General features: G+C 42.0%; 1 protein-coding gene across 1 annotated transcript in view; it reads left to right on the top strand.

Annotated features, from left to right (window-relative positions):
* Positions 1–14,458, top strand: part of pard6a (par-6 family cell polarity regulator alpha) — a 37,473-nt gene extending 23,015 nt beyond the window's left edge. The window contains exons 3-6 of the mRNA XM_028586427.1: positions 7,045–7,334; positions 8,940–9,065; positions 9,595–9,794; positions 11,017–14,458. Of these exons, the coding sequence (XP_028442228.1) occupies positions 7,045–7,334; positions 8,940–9,065; positions 9,595–9,794; positions 11,017–11,317 (917 nt within the window). The 3' untranslated portion in view covers positions 11,318–14,458. The remainder of the gene's footprint in view (positions 1–7,044; positions 7,335–8,939; positions 9,066–9,594; positions 9,795–11,016) is intronic.
* The last annotated feature ends 2,481 nt before the right edge of the window (positions 14,459–16,939 follow it).

Raw genomic sequence — 16,939 nt, 5'->3', positions numbered from 1 at the left:
TCCTAGGGAGGTGTTCCAGGCACGTCCAGCTGGGAGGAGGCCTCGGGAAGACCCAGGACTAGGTGGAGGGATTATATCTCCAACCTGGCCTGGGAACGCCTCGATCCCCAGTCGGAGCTGGTTAATGTTGCTCGGGAAAGGGAAGTTTGGGGTCCCCTGCTGGAGCTGCTCCCCCCGCGACCCGACACCGGATAAGCGGACGAAGATGGATGGATGGATGGATGGATGGTTCCCACAGACACACATGCTAACATGAATACAGTCTGATCTAATTGCAGAATCCAGTTTCACATAAAACCCACACGGAGCTTGTGTTGGCTGACTGTAGGCCACACGGACAGCCTAATGCAACAGATATCCTCTACTTTATAGCTCGGAAACATTTGACCACATTTCAATATGAAATCTGGGAAGTCAATTAACAATTATTTGCAACATTCAGAGAACGTAAACACTGTGAAACCATCAAAAATGTGTCTCTTATTCTGCGCAATCTCTCTTTTTCACTCGGTCTTTTAAAAATGAGTCTAGAAGCCGACAGCAACGCCTAACTTTACTAAAGTTTTCAAACCAAGAGAAATGTTCTCCCTTTGTCTGAATTGGTCTTAAATCGATATCAGAGCACTTCCTTATTTTATGAATGAAGCGGTGGGTGAGTTGAAGCAACCGGGCTGTGTGTGTTTTTGACCAATCAGCAATGGTCAGCCCTACAAAACCCCACTCTGTAGCTCCCTGTACATTCAGAAAGTACTACCCTCTGATCAGGGACTTTTTGGGGTTCCCTTGTCCCTCGGGAAAGCAGCCATAGAGACAGACAACCATTTACACCTACAGCAGTTTAGAGTCAGCAGTGAACCTGGCCTGCATCAGGTCTTTGGACAGTGGGAGGAAATCCCACGCAACACAAAATACTATCTTTATGTACCTCGCTGTTTTCCAGGCTGAAACCAGTTGTGTATATCAGGACAGTTTACAGAATAGTTCGACTTTGGACTTTGCCTTTGTTTTGGATGATGCTGTACAGTAGGATTTACATGGATTATAATGTTAATCAGATTCTGTGTGTGTGTGTGTGTGTGTGTGTGTGTGTGTGTGTGTGTGTGTGTGTGTGTGTGTGTGTGTGTGTGTGTGTGTGTGTGTGTGTGTGTGTGTAGGAGGGCTCAGCAGTGTCTGTGCCTCCAGGCTTTAGTCTGGTCCTTCATGCTGAGTTTCTGTCCGGAAATGCACACACTCTCTATCTGCAGACTGTGTGTGTGTTGGGGGGGGGGGGGTTGCCCTTACATTAATGGTGGATACTGCTCTCATAAAGTTATAAACATACTCATGCAGTGAGAGAAACAGTGTGTTACACCCAGACAGACAGACAGACATGAAGAATGTGGTATGAGGAATGCAGCAGGTCAGGTATTTGTCTCCAGCAGAGAGCCGCCTTCACTTTGTCTGCTCTTCTTCCTTTCTAGCTCAACAAAAGCCCAGTATGAGAATGGGCAATTCATTTGTGACATGCTTCATTGACATGCTTTTTCTTGTCATTTCCTCATGCATTGTGACAACAAACTGTAGAGAGAAACATACATACATGCACATGCAAGAGCCTGATGCCCACTCCCATCAATGAATCAAAAAATGTTCATATAAAGTCTGTCTGCTCCACAACTCTCTCAATGAAAAGAACTGCGGTCCTAAGTCCTTCAACAGGGCCGGAGCCCCCATCCCTACACACCACTGCACTTATTGATATTGCATATTGTGTCAAAAATGTAAAGTCAAATTTAAACATGCATCTGCAAACTATTCTGTTTGCCAATGCCATCTGTAATGAGTTGATACTACTTCATTTATATCAAAAGAGAGTTTACAAAGAGGGTCCCAGATAAAACACAAAGGACATAAAGACCAAAAGCAGAGTAAATGTTAGCACACAGAAGCCATTGAAAATATAATTTACAATTACCTTTTAATTAGCATATTAAAATTGATCGGTGCATGTGTTGATATGTATAGTCTGATCATTGGTAAACAGATGACGTAATGACATGAAGTTGTTTGTCATATTCACTTCAGCTTTATGGAATGCGGTCGTACAACGTGCTGATGGAATGTAGTTGTGCTGGCGTGCTGCAGACCATCTGCAGTCTGGCTGCCAGCAGGAGCCAGACTGACTTTAACTCTCGCTGGTCGGCTCACAGCGTAAATCATTTTGGTTCCTGACATACAATACAGCACCACAGAAGGCTGTCTTGTATTTTTATCTTTTGAATCAATATGTGATATGTAAGACTTGTTTTTTGTTTAGCATGTTCTGATCTCTAGGGCTGCCCCCTCTGAGTCCATTAGTCCACTGATGGTCGTTTTGCTCTTAGTCAACTAGGATTTCTGTAGTCCATTAGAATCAGAATCAGAAAATAAGTACACGATAAGTAACACGATCCTGGCTCTCAGGATGTTCTCTCTCTCTCAGCAGTCTGTCTGACTCCCTCAGTGCTCTCCTTGATCAGAAGGTGAGCCACCTGTGCTTTTGGCCCCGCCCTGATCTCTGACATCACAGCAGGTGTTCTCCCTCAGCTGGCAGGCACACTCAGCTTTTACCCAAATCGTTTGCAAAGGCTGGCGAGGAGGCTAATGCCTGACAGGTTGGTTTGTTTGGCTCAGGATTCCTAGCAACACAGGCATACAGCAGACAGATGTCTGTCTGGGCGGTTTCTGTGCTTTTAACATGCAAGCACAATGACAGAGTGGTAGATGTTGGGCACACAGACTGTGTGAAGTTTTAACAGTTAATTAGTACAATGGTGATAGAAACAGAAAAAAGGTTTTGTAAAGCTGTTACAAAGTCTTACTGTATTTCAAGCATGCCGTGTGTGGCTGTCCAGTGTGTGTAGTCTCAGCCAGTCTTCAGTATGGATGTGGATGATGTGAGAACAGATGGCTGTACATGGGGGAGGATGGTAACCCCAGTCTCTATGGCGTTACATGTGTTTGACCTGGATCGATGCAGGAACATGTGGAGGTTGTGATGTGGCCCCCACAGCTTAGCCACATCAGAATCTATTCATATATTTCTTTGGGATGGTATCTTATCGTTACAATATAAAGTGTTGTGTTTAAGCTTTACCTATAGAAATGTGAATGAATGTTAAGTATGTATGCCTTATTTCACGTGGAGCAGGTGATTGGTGCAGCCACCTCCTACAAAAGACAGCTTCATAGTATGTAACACCATTTGCCTGACGAAGGTCTCGTACCAAAACGTTGCCAGCTATTATTTTTATATTGCCACTTGTGACCTAATTCTCATGCTATAGATGTGCAAAGTATTTTTCTGTTCGTAGCACTGCTTACAGGAAAACATTGGAAGGTTTGACTACAGAAACCAGATACAAAGCATGTGCAAAGATTGGTTTTCACAACAGCAACATAAAGTGAGGTGTAGCGCCACTGTCTGGCGCAGAGCTTCAGAGGGTGTAAGAGCTGTCACCTAGTCATGTGACGGGCCAGAGAAACAGAAAGGTGTTCCATTTATATTTGAAATGGCTCTGCCCAGTCTGCATGTTCTCAGTGATTAGTGGGTACCTCGGTAGTCCTGTCACCCCTTCAACATCTGCTTTTCACCCCTGTGTGAGTCAGATGTTATATACATGTGATGTACCGTATCATACCGTAGCATAATGTTGCTATAGGCCTCCGATTAAGACAAACTCGTTTAATCCGATAAATCACTTTGTTCAAATTGAGGATTTTCTTTTTTTGTGTGTGATGACGTCATAAAATATCACGACAGACAATTGAAGCTTCATTTTAATAGAAGCTGTGAATGTTTGGAAAAAAATAAGACATTGGATACAGCCAGATATCAGTGGATGATTGGATCACATCCGAGTCACATCTGGAATGGATTAACCCTTTAAACCTTTCAGTCTGGCCCCGATCATCCCCGTCAGTAGAGCACACAGCAGTCCCAGAAATCACTCGTGTGTGTGTGTGTGTGTGTGTGTGTGTGTGTGTGTGTGTGTGTGTGTGTGTGTGTGTGTGTGTGTGTGTGTGTGTGTGTGTGTGTGTGTGTGTGTGTGTGTGTGTGTGTGTGTGTGTGTGTGTGTGTGTGTGTGTGTGTGTGTGTGTGTGTGTGTGATCTGCTTCAGAGTCTGAACCTCTCCACGGCTCACTCAGACACAGAGCTTTCTAGAAATCTTCCACAATCCTTAGATATTCTTCTTTAATCAATCAGGAAAGTTAGTGACCACTGCAGTCCAAGTCTTGCTTTCAGACCGGATGATACAAAAATTATATTCTAATATTGCTGTGAAAATATTATTAAATGGTTTTACGTGCGTGCAAGACTTTGTTATATGATGCCTTGAATCCTTAGTAAGTCAGACACTGACCTTTATTACCAGACAAGCCTGTTCTATTAGTAGATTTGATAATTCTATGTTTTTAGATCTGCTCTGTTTTAACTTGCTGTTGATGCAAACTCAACACGTCCACGTAGGGCTGGGCGATATGGTTGAAAACTGTATCACGATATAAGTTTTTCATATCGGTCGATATCGATAATTATTGATATTTTTTATGACCTATTTAAAATAAGGACCAGGAGAAAAATATATTAAATTTAAACATTTTTATTTTAAACTTAACCCTACTCTGATTATAATCCCCTCAGTTATAAAAGCAGAAATGTCAACACAACCATGGAAAACACTCAAATAATTAAAATGTAAACAGGTCTAAAATCACAATGAACACTTAACAATTATCTCTTAACATTAACGTGCAAAATTAAAGAATAATTAAGAAATGCTTAATAAAGTGTCATAAAATAGTGCAAAGTGTTAGCTAAATATAAGAAACCTGAGAAGAACTATTTTCTGCAGGTTTAGTGCTAGGTTGGTAACCTGGCTTCTGGACAGTGCTCAGCATGTCTGCCTCCGTTATTTCTTTGTAGTGTTTAGTAAGGCAGAGTACCTCTAAAATGTGCTGGTGTATTTTTATTTTTTTTATGTGGAACAGAAAGGAAGGGAGTATTATGCACCAATGCCAGTTGGTTATCAGTAGGGGTGGGAAAAATAATTGATTCTTAGATGCATCGCGATTCTCTCTAAAACGATTCAATGCTCGATTCTGATAAGTTAATAATCGGAAAAAGAAAAAAAAATGTGTTGATTTTTATTTAAAAGTTACTGTCTCCAGACAAGAACAAATCAGAAAACCGAGTGACTGAAAGAGGATGGGACAATGGACAACAACTTAGAGTTTAGGCAAGAGTGCAGAAAATAACACACAAAAATGGCCAAAAGGAAAAACAATTACATTTTGTATATATACACATGATCTAATAAGACATACATAAAATAATTAGGCAAAACACATATAGGCTCTTCATCTACGTTATCACATGATATCTGACCACCTCATGTTTCATGTTCTAAGAAGCCAATTCTCCACCTTTAAACATGACTGAGCCTCTGACATGGAAGATTACTGGGAGAGAAGGTGACTTTCACAAGCATGTTTAAGGCTTAAGCATGGAATGACTACAAAATGAAAACCTCATTAGACAGAACATTTCATTAAAACTTGTGTGTGACAAATATATGTCAAAATCTAGGAATCTAGGAAGTGATTAGCAAACTCTGAGTAGCAAACTCAGATTTATGTGTATATTTTTAAAAATCACACATGGAAATGTACATAAAAAAAATTGTTGCATCGATAATCAGTTTAGAATCGAATCGTTGGCCTCTGAATCGAATCGTGAGGTGCCAAGAGATTCCCACCCCTAGTTATCAGCAGTGTGGAGCAGAATAGAAACTGTATTTCTGTTAGAGAGTGCGAGCAGCCAGTTAGTGAGGATGACATGATTAGTTCATTAAACTGAATTTACCGTGTGAGCCATTAGAGAAGAGAGCATTCCACCAAATGCCTTATATTTTAATATGTGATTGGAATTTGGCTATTAATAAACAAAGTGATTCATGCTTCTTTCAAAAATAATCCAGAGGTGAAGTATTAATGATAGTAGCAGCAAAGTGTTCATAAGAGATGAAGTAGTGGATGAAGAAGTGAGGTATATTCATGTATTGACCTCTCTGGTCATCTGATATGTTTTTGATGAAGTCATCAGAGAGAGAGAGAGAGAGAGAGAGAGAGAGAGAGAGAGAGAGAGAGAGAGAGAGAGAGAGAGAGAGAGAGAGAGAGAGAGAGAGAGAGAGAGAGAGAGAGAGAGATGTGTGCACAGGGTGAAGTGTGGGATTAGAAAAGGATGTGGATACATAAATATCCCCGTGCACATGTGCTCAGAGATATGGATCCAGATATGACATTTAATACAGAGAATAATATTTTTGGACTGAACTGTGTTAATGTTCCTCCAAAACAAGAACGAAGGAAAACATTCAAATGTGCTGTTCCACCTGATTTGATTATAGAGAGAAAGGTGTGAGTCTGTCCCACAGCAGATGCAGCTTCCCACAACGTGATCTGATCACTGCATTCAGTGAGGGGTTTGAAAGTCCACTGCTATGAGGCCTGCACTAACAATCAATTACTAAACTATGTGCATGGTGTATGCTGTGATAGCATTAGAGTTGGACCATTATCAGAAAAGCCTCCGATACCGCCTAAAACGCTGGTATCGGTATCAGCGAGTATTGGAGTTAATGCACCGATCCAATACCACATAATGTAGCCTAGAAGATCTGTTAAAAGTAGTTTATTTCTGTACTTTTTCCGTTAGGATTTGCTGTCAAACTGGATAATAAAAGAAAGTTCTGTGGCATTCATTGTTTGTGTTTTTTCATTTTTCACAAAGAGTTGTGAACAACTAAGATAGAAATTCTATCACATCCAGGGATAGTAGTATACAGCTGTTGAAACATAACAAAATATATTTTGTAACTTTTTTAACACGCTGGTATCGGATCAGTACTCTGTATTGGCCGATATCCAAGTTCAGGTATGGGAATGGTTATCGGGAAGCAAAAAATGGTATCGGAATATACAAATAACTAACCGTTGCCTCCATCCTTCTGTGTCTTCTTTAAGAGGATGAACCGGTAGTTTTTGCCACCAACTCCCTGCAGAGGCGTAAAAAGGGGCTGGGCTTGACCGGCCTGCGCACCCCCGGCTCAGGCTCTACCCACTCCAAGAACAGACAGGGCCTCATGATAGGCCTGCCGCAGAACTTCCGACAGATCTCCTCCATCATCGACGTGGACATCTTACCCGAGACACATCGGCGGGTACGACTGCACAAGCACGGTACCCACAAACCCCTGGGCTTCTACATCCGGGACGGCGTGAGCATGCGGGTCACACAGCAGGGCGTCGAGAAGGTGAGACAAATGACTTCATTACAGTAAAGAATACAAGATTTACATTTTTTTAAGTTGTATTAATTGTTAATAAGCATGAAAAGTGAATATGAATTTTGGTGTTGTCATACAGGACAATAATTAAAGTAGTTAAAACATACAACACAGCATTCAAAGCAATACATGGGGGTTAATAATACTTATACAGTAGAAATGTATTGTGTAAACAGCACAATCGGCGGCGTCAAGGTTTTGATTTTAAATCTAAAATCGATCGAAATGAGCTTTTGATTGCCACTGTCGAAATCAAAAGCATGATCGGCGATTCCCCCAGCATATTATATCTCTCCACCCGCCTGAAGAAAACAACAACAGACACAGCATAGTTTAGTGGCTGGCAGCATGCAGCCATATACACATGGTTAGCTTAGCGGCAGGCCTCTGCCGGGGTCGGAGGTGACAGAGAAACAACAGAACAGAAAACCCTCCTGCTTCCCTGAAGTCACCGTGTGGCAACTCAGTCACTCAGTTAGTGAGTCATAGAAACAAGCGGCCAAAGTAAAACGTGTGGGCTCCGACGAGACTCCATGGTGCATTCAAGTTCACCCCGTTAAACTAATGGTGCATTCAAAAACAAACTGAGAAACTCTGTGTTTGTTACTGTTTTTGTCTAGGAGTTTTTGTTGTGTATATGGTGTTTATGTTCTGCAGAGCAGGAACCTGCTGAAAATCAGTTTTACACTGAGTCAGGCCCGATTGTCTTTAATCTTTTTCTGTTTAATAAAAAAAACGAAAAAAAAAACTCAGTGTTGTTGTAAAGAACCCTTCTGCCACCTAGTGGCTCCTATTGTGACGTTGCTGTCCCTGCTCAGAATAGTCAGAATGGTTACATTTTACCGTCTCTCTCCCCCCCCCCCGTCTTTCCTTACTACAAACTTCTGCCATCAGGAAGAAGATTCCTTGTGCCGAGATGTAAAACAGACAATAAAGTTATTGTTTATTCGATCGTCTGTCATGCTGTACAGCACTATACAGTAAATCTATCACAACAGAGCAAAAGTGCAATAAATATACCAGCACGTTTTGCACTTTAATAATTACAGTCACTATTTAAGATGTCGTATTGTCTGTACAGTCACGTGTGTCCTTCTTTTATGTCCTACGATGCTTTGTTGATCTTATGTTTTTGTGTTGATTTTATTTTATGTAAATCTTTTAGTTGATTTTGAGATTCCTGTTACATGTTTCTGTTGTGAAGCAACAGTTTGTAGCACTATGCCCAAGACAAATTCCCCCTCGGGGACAACAAAGTGTGTTCTATTCTACTCAATTCTAAAATTTTTAAATCAAAAGTCAAATCCAATCGTGGATTCGGAGAATGGTGACACCCCTAACACAACCCTGACTAGACCAGCTCATTCCTGGGATCATGTATCAGTATTATCTCTAATGCAAGGACTTTGAACACAGTTAGTGTTTCTGCAGTTGTACAGTATGTTAAACCAATCCAGACAATATTACAAAAATAAGGTTATTGATATAAAAATATAGCAAATATAAAAATAACATGCTGTATGTGTCATAGATTTGGTGTATAGATGTAATATTCTCTCCGTCCTGCTGTAGGTCCCGGGGGTGTTCATATCCCGTCTGGTGCGGGGAGGGCTGGCAGAGAGCACGGGGCTGCTGGGAGTTAATGACGAGATCCTGGAGGTCAACGGCATCGATGTGGCAGGGAAATCTTTGGATCAGGTAAATTACCTCCTGGAGACCTGCCAACATATTTAAGAGGATTGTTTTTTGTTTTTTTTTGCAGGGTTACCAAAAGCTGAGAATCTGTTCTTGTGAAACCAGCTCAGCATAGTTCACACAGTGTGACGGGAAATCTGTCCCATTACTTTAAACTAAAACAATCCATTGTTCCATTCCTTAATTCAACCGATCTAAAACCTGCACCATTGATCTAAGCTACAAAAAAGTTGTCTCTAAAATCAGTGAATAATCATGGTAAATGATCGTGATCTGTAAATAGCTTTGGAGCCCTCAGGTACAGCAGGCTGATGAAATGAATGAAGCAGATTGAAGATCCAACACGGCATTAACTGATGCTGTTAAGTGCTGTGATCTCAATACAGCATCAAAAGAGGAGTAAAGAGCAGCAGGAAGTCAAATATCTAAATACTATGTCGTCAGAGAAGGAACTGATATTCCTGTCTTTGACATCCTGGGAGTGTTGTTTTCCTCTTTCTTCAGGACTAAGAGCATTTGTCTGTGATTTCAGGTTACAGACATGATGGTGGCCAACAGCCACAACCTCATAGTGACGGTCAAACCAGCCAACCAGAGGAACAACGTGGTGCATCGTGGGAGCAAAACCTCAATGGGCAACTCGGGTTCTGTGGGCTCAGCCGGATCGAGTGGCTCGGCTCTGTCACATGACTCGCCAAGCCCCGCCTCTCAGAGCAACCCCATCACTGCGAGGTACACACACACACACACACACACACACACACACACACACACACACACACACGGCCTTCAGCACTGTTGATTGGCTGTGACTTGTGACGTGTAACCAATCAGATAGTGCTGTGTTCAATATCATCAGGACGCATTATTCCCTCCTTAGTATTATGAAATATTGCTACATATGTTTTTCATCGACACATTTGTTTTTATCGTATCTGCTCTTAAAACAGACACTTCCTGAATGTACTGGTGTCTCAACACAACAGACAAAAGGCAAAAACAGAGAAAGCAGCTACAGGAAAATGTACAAGCGACATCCGTAGGCTATAATCGATTATGGTCTGTCAGAATCCTCCAGGTCTGCATCATGATGCAGCAATTTAGCGATTCATTTCAACAGCCCTAGCATCTACAGAGAGAGAATATTGGACTGACATCCATCAGCTAGGGTTGCAAAGGGGTGGACATTTTCCAGTAAATTTCCGGAAACTTTCCATGGAAAGTTAAGCTGGGGAATTTTGGAAACATTTCAATTTGGAAACTTTCATGGGAATTAATGGGAAAATATGGGAATTAATGGGAATTTACGAGAATTAACTGGAAACGTTGGGTAATTCATACAAACTCCATATTATACAAACATAAATATAAACGTTTTGTTTTATAATAACTGTCTTCAATCAGCTTCAATCTGCTGTAGAATGTTGGATTCTAGAAATGATCTTTGCAGTGGGTGTGGCCTCAATAGCCCTGCAGTAGGCTAAGTAGTAGCCCCAACCATGGAACTTTAGCTTAACATAAGGTAGCTAGCATGCTGCCTTTGATTTACTATGGTTATGGCTGTATGCATGCTAAGCTAACCATCAATTCTATTATTTCAAGCCAATCAAGAACAAGTGGGCTATACAATTAACACACATAGGTTAATAGCAAAAAAGAGAAAAAATACTCCCGTATTTTAAAAACTAAATGTTGGCCAATATGTAGTAGCCTATGCTGATTTCTGCGTGTGTGCATGTCATTGATGAATATAGGGAGGACATTCAACTAAAGTTGCATTAAATCAGGTTGTTTTAACCAAGTTTATTCCCATTAATTCCCATATATTCCCGTTAATTACCATGGAAAGTTTCCAATGTTGAAAATTCCCTCTATCAGCTGCACACTAAAATAAACAATAAAAAACAAACCATTCTTTAATAATTATTTTCCGTGTCGTTTGTTGTTACCACAGCAACAGTATTGCCGAGGGCGACAGTGACGATGATGACGATGACGACGGCGACCTGATTCTGGAGAATGACTGCCTGACGCCCTACGACGCCCAGCGGGTCGCCAACGGCAACAACACCAACCTGAACAGGGACTCCCCGGGGGTCAGGCCCCTCCCACAGAGCGTCTCCTTGCCCAATAGCGTCGGAGCGTCCCTGAGCGTCAGCTCGCCGGTGACGTCCAATCAGAACGGAAACCCCGCCCACACACCCAGCAGCAGTCAGGAGAGCATGAGAGAGGACGGCAACATCATCACACTGTGACACGGCTGGGACTATGGGATGGGCTGTCACCATGACAACCACGGATGGCCGTGCTCCCGTCAGCACGTTTCCTTTTTAAAGACTCGCAGACCGTTCCTGTGGACAGGTGAGGCTCTGTCAGCCCTGGTGCATCATGGGGGTTTCCCAGTCTACAGCGTAACAACACTGACTCTTTATATGGCTGAGGTCAGCTGTCAGGTTCCAAACAAGGATTTATATTCGCCAGAGGATGATTGAAATGCCATCATGTTTGAACTAGTGATGTCCCGACCCAAAACGCAATCTCTTCAGCTGTGACTCAGAATGAAAATCTGCAGAATTTAGCGGACTGTTTTTCTGCTCGGGGTGGAGATGTGTTTTTCTTTTTTTAAATTTGATTCTGCGTCTGCAGATGCCGTGTGGCCCTGCTGATGTTCAAATGAAGCTTCATGAACCATTAGTTTCATGAAGTATCTTCTGAGCCCACTAGGGGGCGCTCTAGGCTTAAAGAAATGTAGGTTCAACAAAGGGCCACCTAGTGTGCTTCCCTTTTGTTGAACAGAGAGCGCCAACTAGTGGGCTCAGGAAGTTAAGGGAATGCTTCATCAAGCTTCATGTAGACATCAGAAACTAATCGATGTAGACTTTGGGAGAGCAACACAATTGAGAAATCTAGCCATAAGTCAAGTCTGATGTCAAGAGATGTTAAAGAGATGATCTCTATCCCAGGGTTGCACCAGTCCCAAACATCCCGTTAACTGCAGGATGGCTGACTCATTGACTACAACGAGACGAAGAAAGAACAATATCCAGTGAAACATTAATGGCTCTATTTTCTTGGCGGCACAACAGCCAGTGGCAGCAGCACGGCGACAGGTCGCCATTTCCCCGACTCTGAAACTTTCTCTGCTCACGTCTGTTTCTAGAGCTGCTAATCTGGGGATTTCATCAACAGGAGCAAAGTCAATACGGTACTTGTAGCAAATGCTCAGCAGTAATGGAGTCCTCTTTAAGAATCAAACTAACTACGACTTGCTTTTTAACAACTCAGTTGTAAAATGGAAGTCTAAATCCCTGCAGAATGTGCAGGGATTTAGAATGTGAAGGCAGCGGTACACATGTTTACACATCTGCAGCCTTTGATTGGAGGAAGTGTCACTCAGCTGTTTGAGAGCTAATTGAGCAGAGGATGGCATTGGCTCAGTGTATTACTATAGACCTGCAGCGCTGCACTGGTTGTTTCAACAGCAGAATAGAGCCCTAATTGTCTTATAAATCACATAATATATTGAAGAAGGGGATTTAATAAAGGGATTAAATAATATTTGCAATACTTTTTTCTTCACTAAATCAGATATCAAACAATAATCATGATTCATCTCACTGGTTTAATTCAAGGCTTATATTTGACATAGGGTTTTCTTTCCTTTTTCAAATGTGTATAAATATAAAAAATAACACTTTACTTTGAAAAGGTGTCAGATCTTCGGTGTTGGTAGGCTAAGATATAGCTTTTACATTCTGGCATTTCAAAATATGGAAACGCAATGACTGTGAGTCACATTTATTATTATTGTATTAAAATAATTTCATCAACAGTTATTGAGAGGATGGGACAAGGAGGAGATGGCTGATAGAGATATACAGTGTCATTGCACAGTGGGCCAACATTTAGTTTTTTTTTTTTTTTTTTTAAAAGCGGCTCGGTATTGGAATTTCCCAAAGTCCGGTACAGAACCCAAGTACCCACAAGTCCGGTACAGAACCAAGCCTGGGGCCAGAAAACCGCGTGGTGCGAGGGAGGAAACGCTTTGACCCTCGACCGGCGCCGCAGTGACGGACAGACACCGAGCATAGCGCTACATGATCCACGGCGCCGTAGTGTCAGCAGCACTCACCCACCTTAAACGTAACCAAAACAAACTGGGAGTAATGTTTCAGTGGATATGGCCTGTGGTAGAAAGAAGTATTGATAGAGTAATACATGGGCATTGTGCAGGGCGGCTCTATAATACATGATCTACTATTGTGATCTGTGAGCTATCCAGGATCCAGTCAGTGTCCAGTGTCGTGATACTAAACTTGGTGTTGGTATCAAAGTCAAAGTGTCTGTATCATAGTACGTGGAGAATATTTTTATGGTTTTCATACTACATTTATAAACTAAAGAAGCAGAGACACAAACCCACTGTTCATCAGGGGTCAGAATAAGGAACTTCCTGTCATATTTAAACTGTGTGTGTGTGTGGATAGTCATATAATCCACCCGAATATTTCTGCTCTGACTGTCAAGCTGAATCCATGTTACAGTTTTATGTTTTACATAATATTATCAGCTGACATGCAACAGGAGAGCTCCATAGTCTGCCTGTGTTTAGTGTCCTCTTCCAGGGCCACGTTGGGCCGGTCCAGCTCACAACAGTCCTCAGTCCCAAACCCCTGGCAGCCAACCTTATTTAATACACTCAACTAAAGAACTGAGAGCCCTAACTGGTTAGAAACAACTATAATCATCACTAGTTGTCATTTTTTAAGTAGCATTTTCACCTTTACTGTGAGTACGAACTAACTAGTCGGTTATTCAATCAGGTCTGATACTCACTGATGGCTGTTTGCTCCCGTCCACAGAGAATTGACCAATCAGAGCTTTGTAGAAGGGATTACAAATGTGTACATGTACGAGACGCACTGACAGGAAAATGTAGACAAGCATCGAAGAGATGACGATCAACATATTCCTTTAGTCGTCTGTTAGCGTGTGACGGCGTGAAGCAGCTAATTTAGTTATGGAAAATCTCCCTGACACAGGTGAAGGGATCACCAACTGTTAGAGGGGAAAAGAGTACCACGGTGCTCGAGCCTGGCCCTGAAAGATCAAGCATTTGTCTGAGAGCGGTGTGTGTGATGAACCGTTCATATGAGACCGCTGTCCACGTTAGCTAAGCTTAACCATCAAATGACACAGAATCCCACTGATTACCAAAATAATGGTTTGGTTGGCCGTTGTGTTTCCCTGTAGCAGACGGTCCTGATCGCAGTGCTGCACAGCTGGGTGTAACCCCAACCCCTCCCTACGAAAAATGTTATTTAACTGTACAGAAGATGTAGCATCTCCAACCAAACCCTGGCTGCTTATTACCCCTCAACATCAACTTAAATAAACTGTGGTCAGTAGGTAATAATAATAATAATAATAATAATAATAATAATAATAATAATAATAATAACAACTATAATAAGAAGACACAGTGTCCTGCTGAACATGTTGCGAGCAAACCGCTGGAGGAAAGCATGACGAGTGTTTTTTAATTTATGGTCCAAGTCCACTGATGCTGACTTGGATCTATTCTATCACGGTTTGATTTCAGCAACTCTACACACACACACACACACACACACACACACACACACACACACACACACACACACACACACACACACAGTTACAGCCACTTTTTTTTCCCTTTTGATGTATGTTACTGTAAAATATAAATGTAAATATCAGATTATGAAACGGGGGAAATTTTATTGCCTGGGAAACGTTTTTATGTCAGAGAACATTTTATATTAGGTGTAAAATATGGAGAGTATTTTTCTTATTCTTGTACTTTGAAATAGTTTCTGAGTGGAGACGGGCTGGGCTGTGTGTGGAAGCTCGCTGTTGTTTGTCTGTTTGTGTTTAGCAGACGTGCTTCTACAAACTTATTCAAGATCAAGGATGTCTTTTCAGAGATTTGAAGCTTGTTTCCAAGTTGAATTTGTAATGAATGCATGCCTAAATGTCCCACATTAACGGTAGAAATCCTTGAATATTCTCCAACATGAAGTACCATCAGTCATTCCACAGTTCATACGTCTGGTGCTCATCGTGGCTTATAACTTTATCCATAACTGTATGGATCATTTCTCCTTGCTGTTGGATGAGTAACTTTGGGTGTCCCTGCCAGCACGCACAGGGTTTGAAATAATGGAGTCATGTACCAGCTGGGCTGATTGGACCAGACCAATGTGCTCCACTAATGCACAAATTTAAAGTGAAATGGGACGGGGCCATCTGTCCCGGCACTATTTCACTTGCTATTGTGCTTACAGAGTTTATTCTTTATTAATCTGTGAAATGATCACAAGCTAACTTGGGGAGGTGCCCACAGCAGTTTTTCTGCCCCGAGCAGGCTAATTCAGCCAGGAGTGTACGCCAGCCTTAAAGATGCAGTCCAGTATTCTTACCCAGAGTTCAATGTCTCATATCCTAGCTTAGCACAAAGAACAGAAGCAAGGGGAAACTGTCATATCTCATATTTTTAGACATTGTAGTTTGCTGAAAAATAAACCGGATCGTAAAAACAAGAAATGAGCCGTTAGTTTGGAGCTATTTCTCAACCAACCCCAGTCATGTGATGCCACGCGCAATAATTATGGTTTTTATACTAACAAACCCTGAATGCGTGATCATTAAAGTGCTCATATTATGCTTTTTGGCTTTTCCCCTTTCCTTTATTGTGTTATATATCTTTTTTGTGCACGTTATTTTGTTTTGGTTTACAAAGTGAAAAAGCCCAAAGTCCCCCCCAAAGGGACTTACCATCTCCAACAGAAAACACTGTTCACCAACTGCTCCAAACAGCTCTATTGTAGTCCAGCCTTTACTTCAGAGACCAACGTGGTCACTTTGGAACACACGTTATAATGCTCGCCTAGCTGCTAGCGTGGCACACCCTCATACTCTGCTTCTGACGGGTTAGTAGTCCTTACCAAGGTACTGTCAGGGCATGCCCTCATACTCTGCTTCTGACTGGCTAGTAGTCCTTACCTAGGTACTGCGCATGTGCGACTCCCAACAAAGATGGAACAGAAGTGAGATGTCTCACTCTGTAGCTAAAACAGAGAGCTCAACACAGGGTGAAAAGAGAAGCTGAAAATATGGTGTTTTTTGAAAATTAAACCATGTAAACCTATTCTGGTATAACCTCTAAATACAATTATGAACCTGAAAATGAGCATAATATGAGCACTTTAAGACATAGTTTCAGCTTGATTTTCTTAAAAAGTGTATGCTTCTGATTTGGATATTACGTCAATAATGTATTGATGGAAACTGACCCTGGATCTGCTGAGATCTCATGGACCAGCCACTGTCACTTTAGTGTCAAACAGTTATGTTGGGTTCAGAGACACTAAACCTGTTAGCTAAAACACGTTCTGACTGGATTGAAATGTTCAGCAGTTTACCTGCTGGTTCAGACGGTCCCAACATGTATGGTTTGCAAACCACTCTATACGTATTTCCCATTTTCGACAGAGCTAGGCTAGCAGGTTGCCCCTGCTTCCAGTCTTTGTGCTAAGCTAGGCTAAGCCCTCTCTGTACTGGAGGAGCAGAGACCCGTCTGACTCTGACTGAAGAGTGATTTATGGTTCTGCGGCGGCTGCACGCACAGCTTTCTCCGTGGCCAGAAGTTTACACGTGTGCGTTGGTGTGTGCGTCGATTTCTTTAGGAGAATAGCAGTGTGTGTTTGTGTGTGTGTGTGTGTGTGTGCGTGTGCGTGTGCGTGCGTGTGCGTGTGCGTGCGTGTGTGTGGATCCCATGTTGTTGATGGAGAAGGAGAACCAGGAAATGAGTCGGGGGGGAGGGGGAGAATGCAACG

Source organism: Perca flavescens, chromosome 8 (assembly GCF_004354835.1).
Source record: "Perca flavescens isolate YP-PL-M2 chromosome 8, PFLA_1.0, whole genome shotgun sequence".
Taxonomy (NCBI): Eukaryota; Metazoa; Chordata; class Actinopteri; order Perciformes; family Percidae; genus Perca; species Perca flavescens.
The sequence above is the reverse complement of the archived record's forward strand: the minus strand, read 5'-3'. Positions and strand labels throughout refer to the sequence as shown.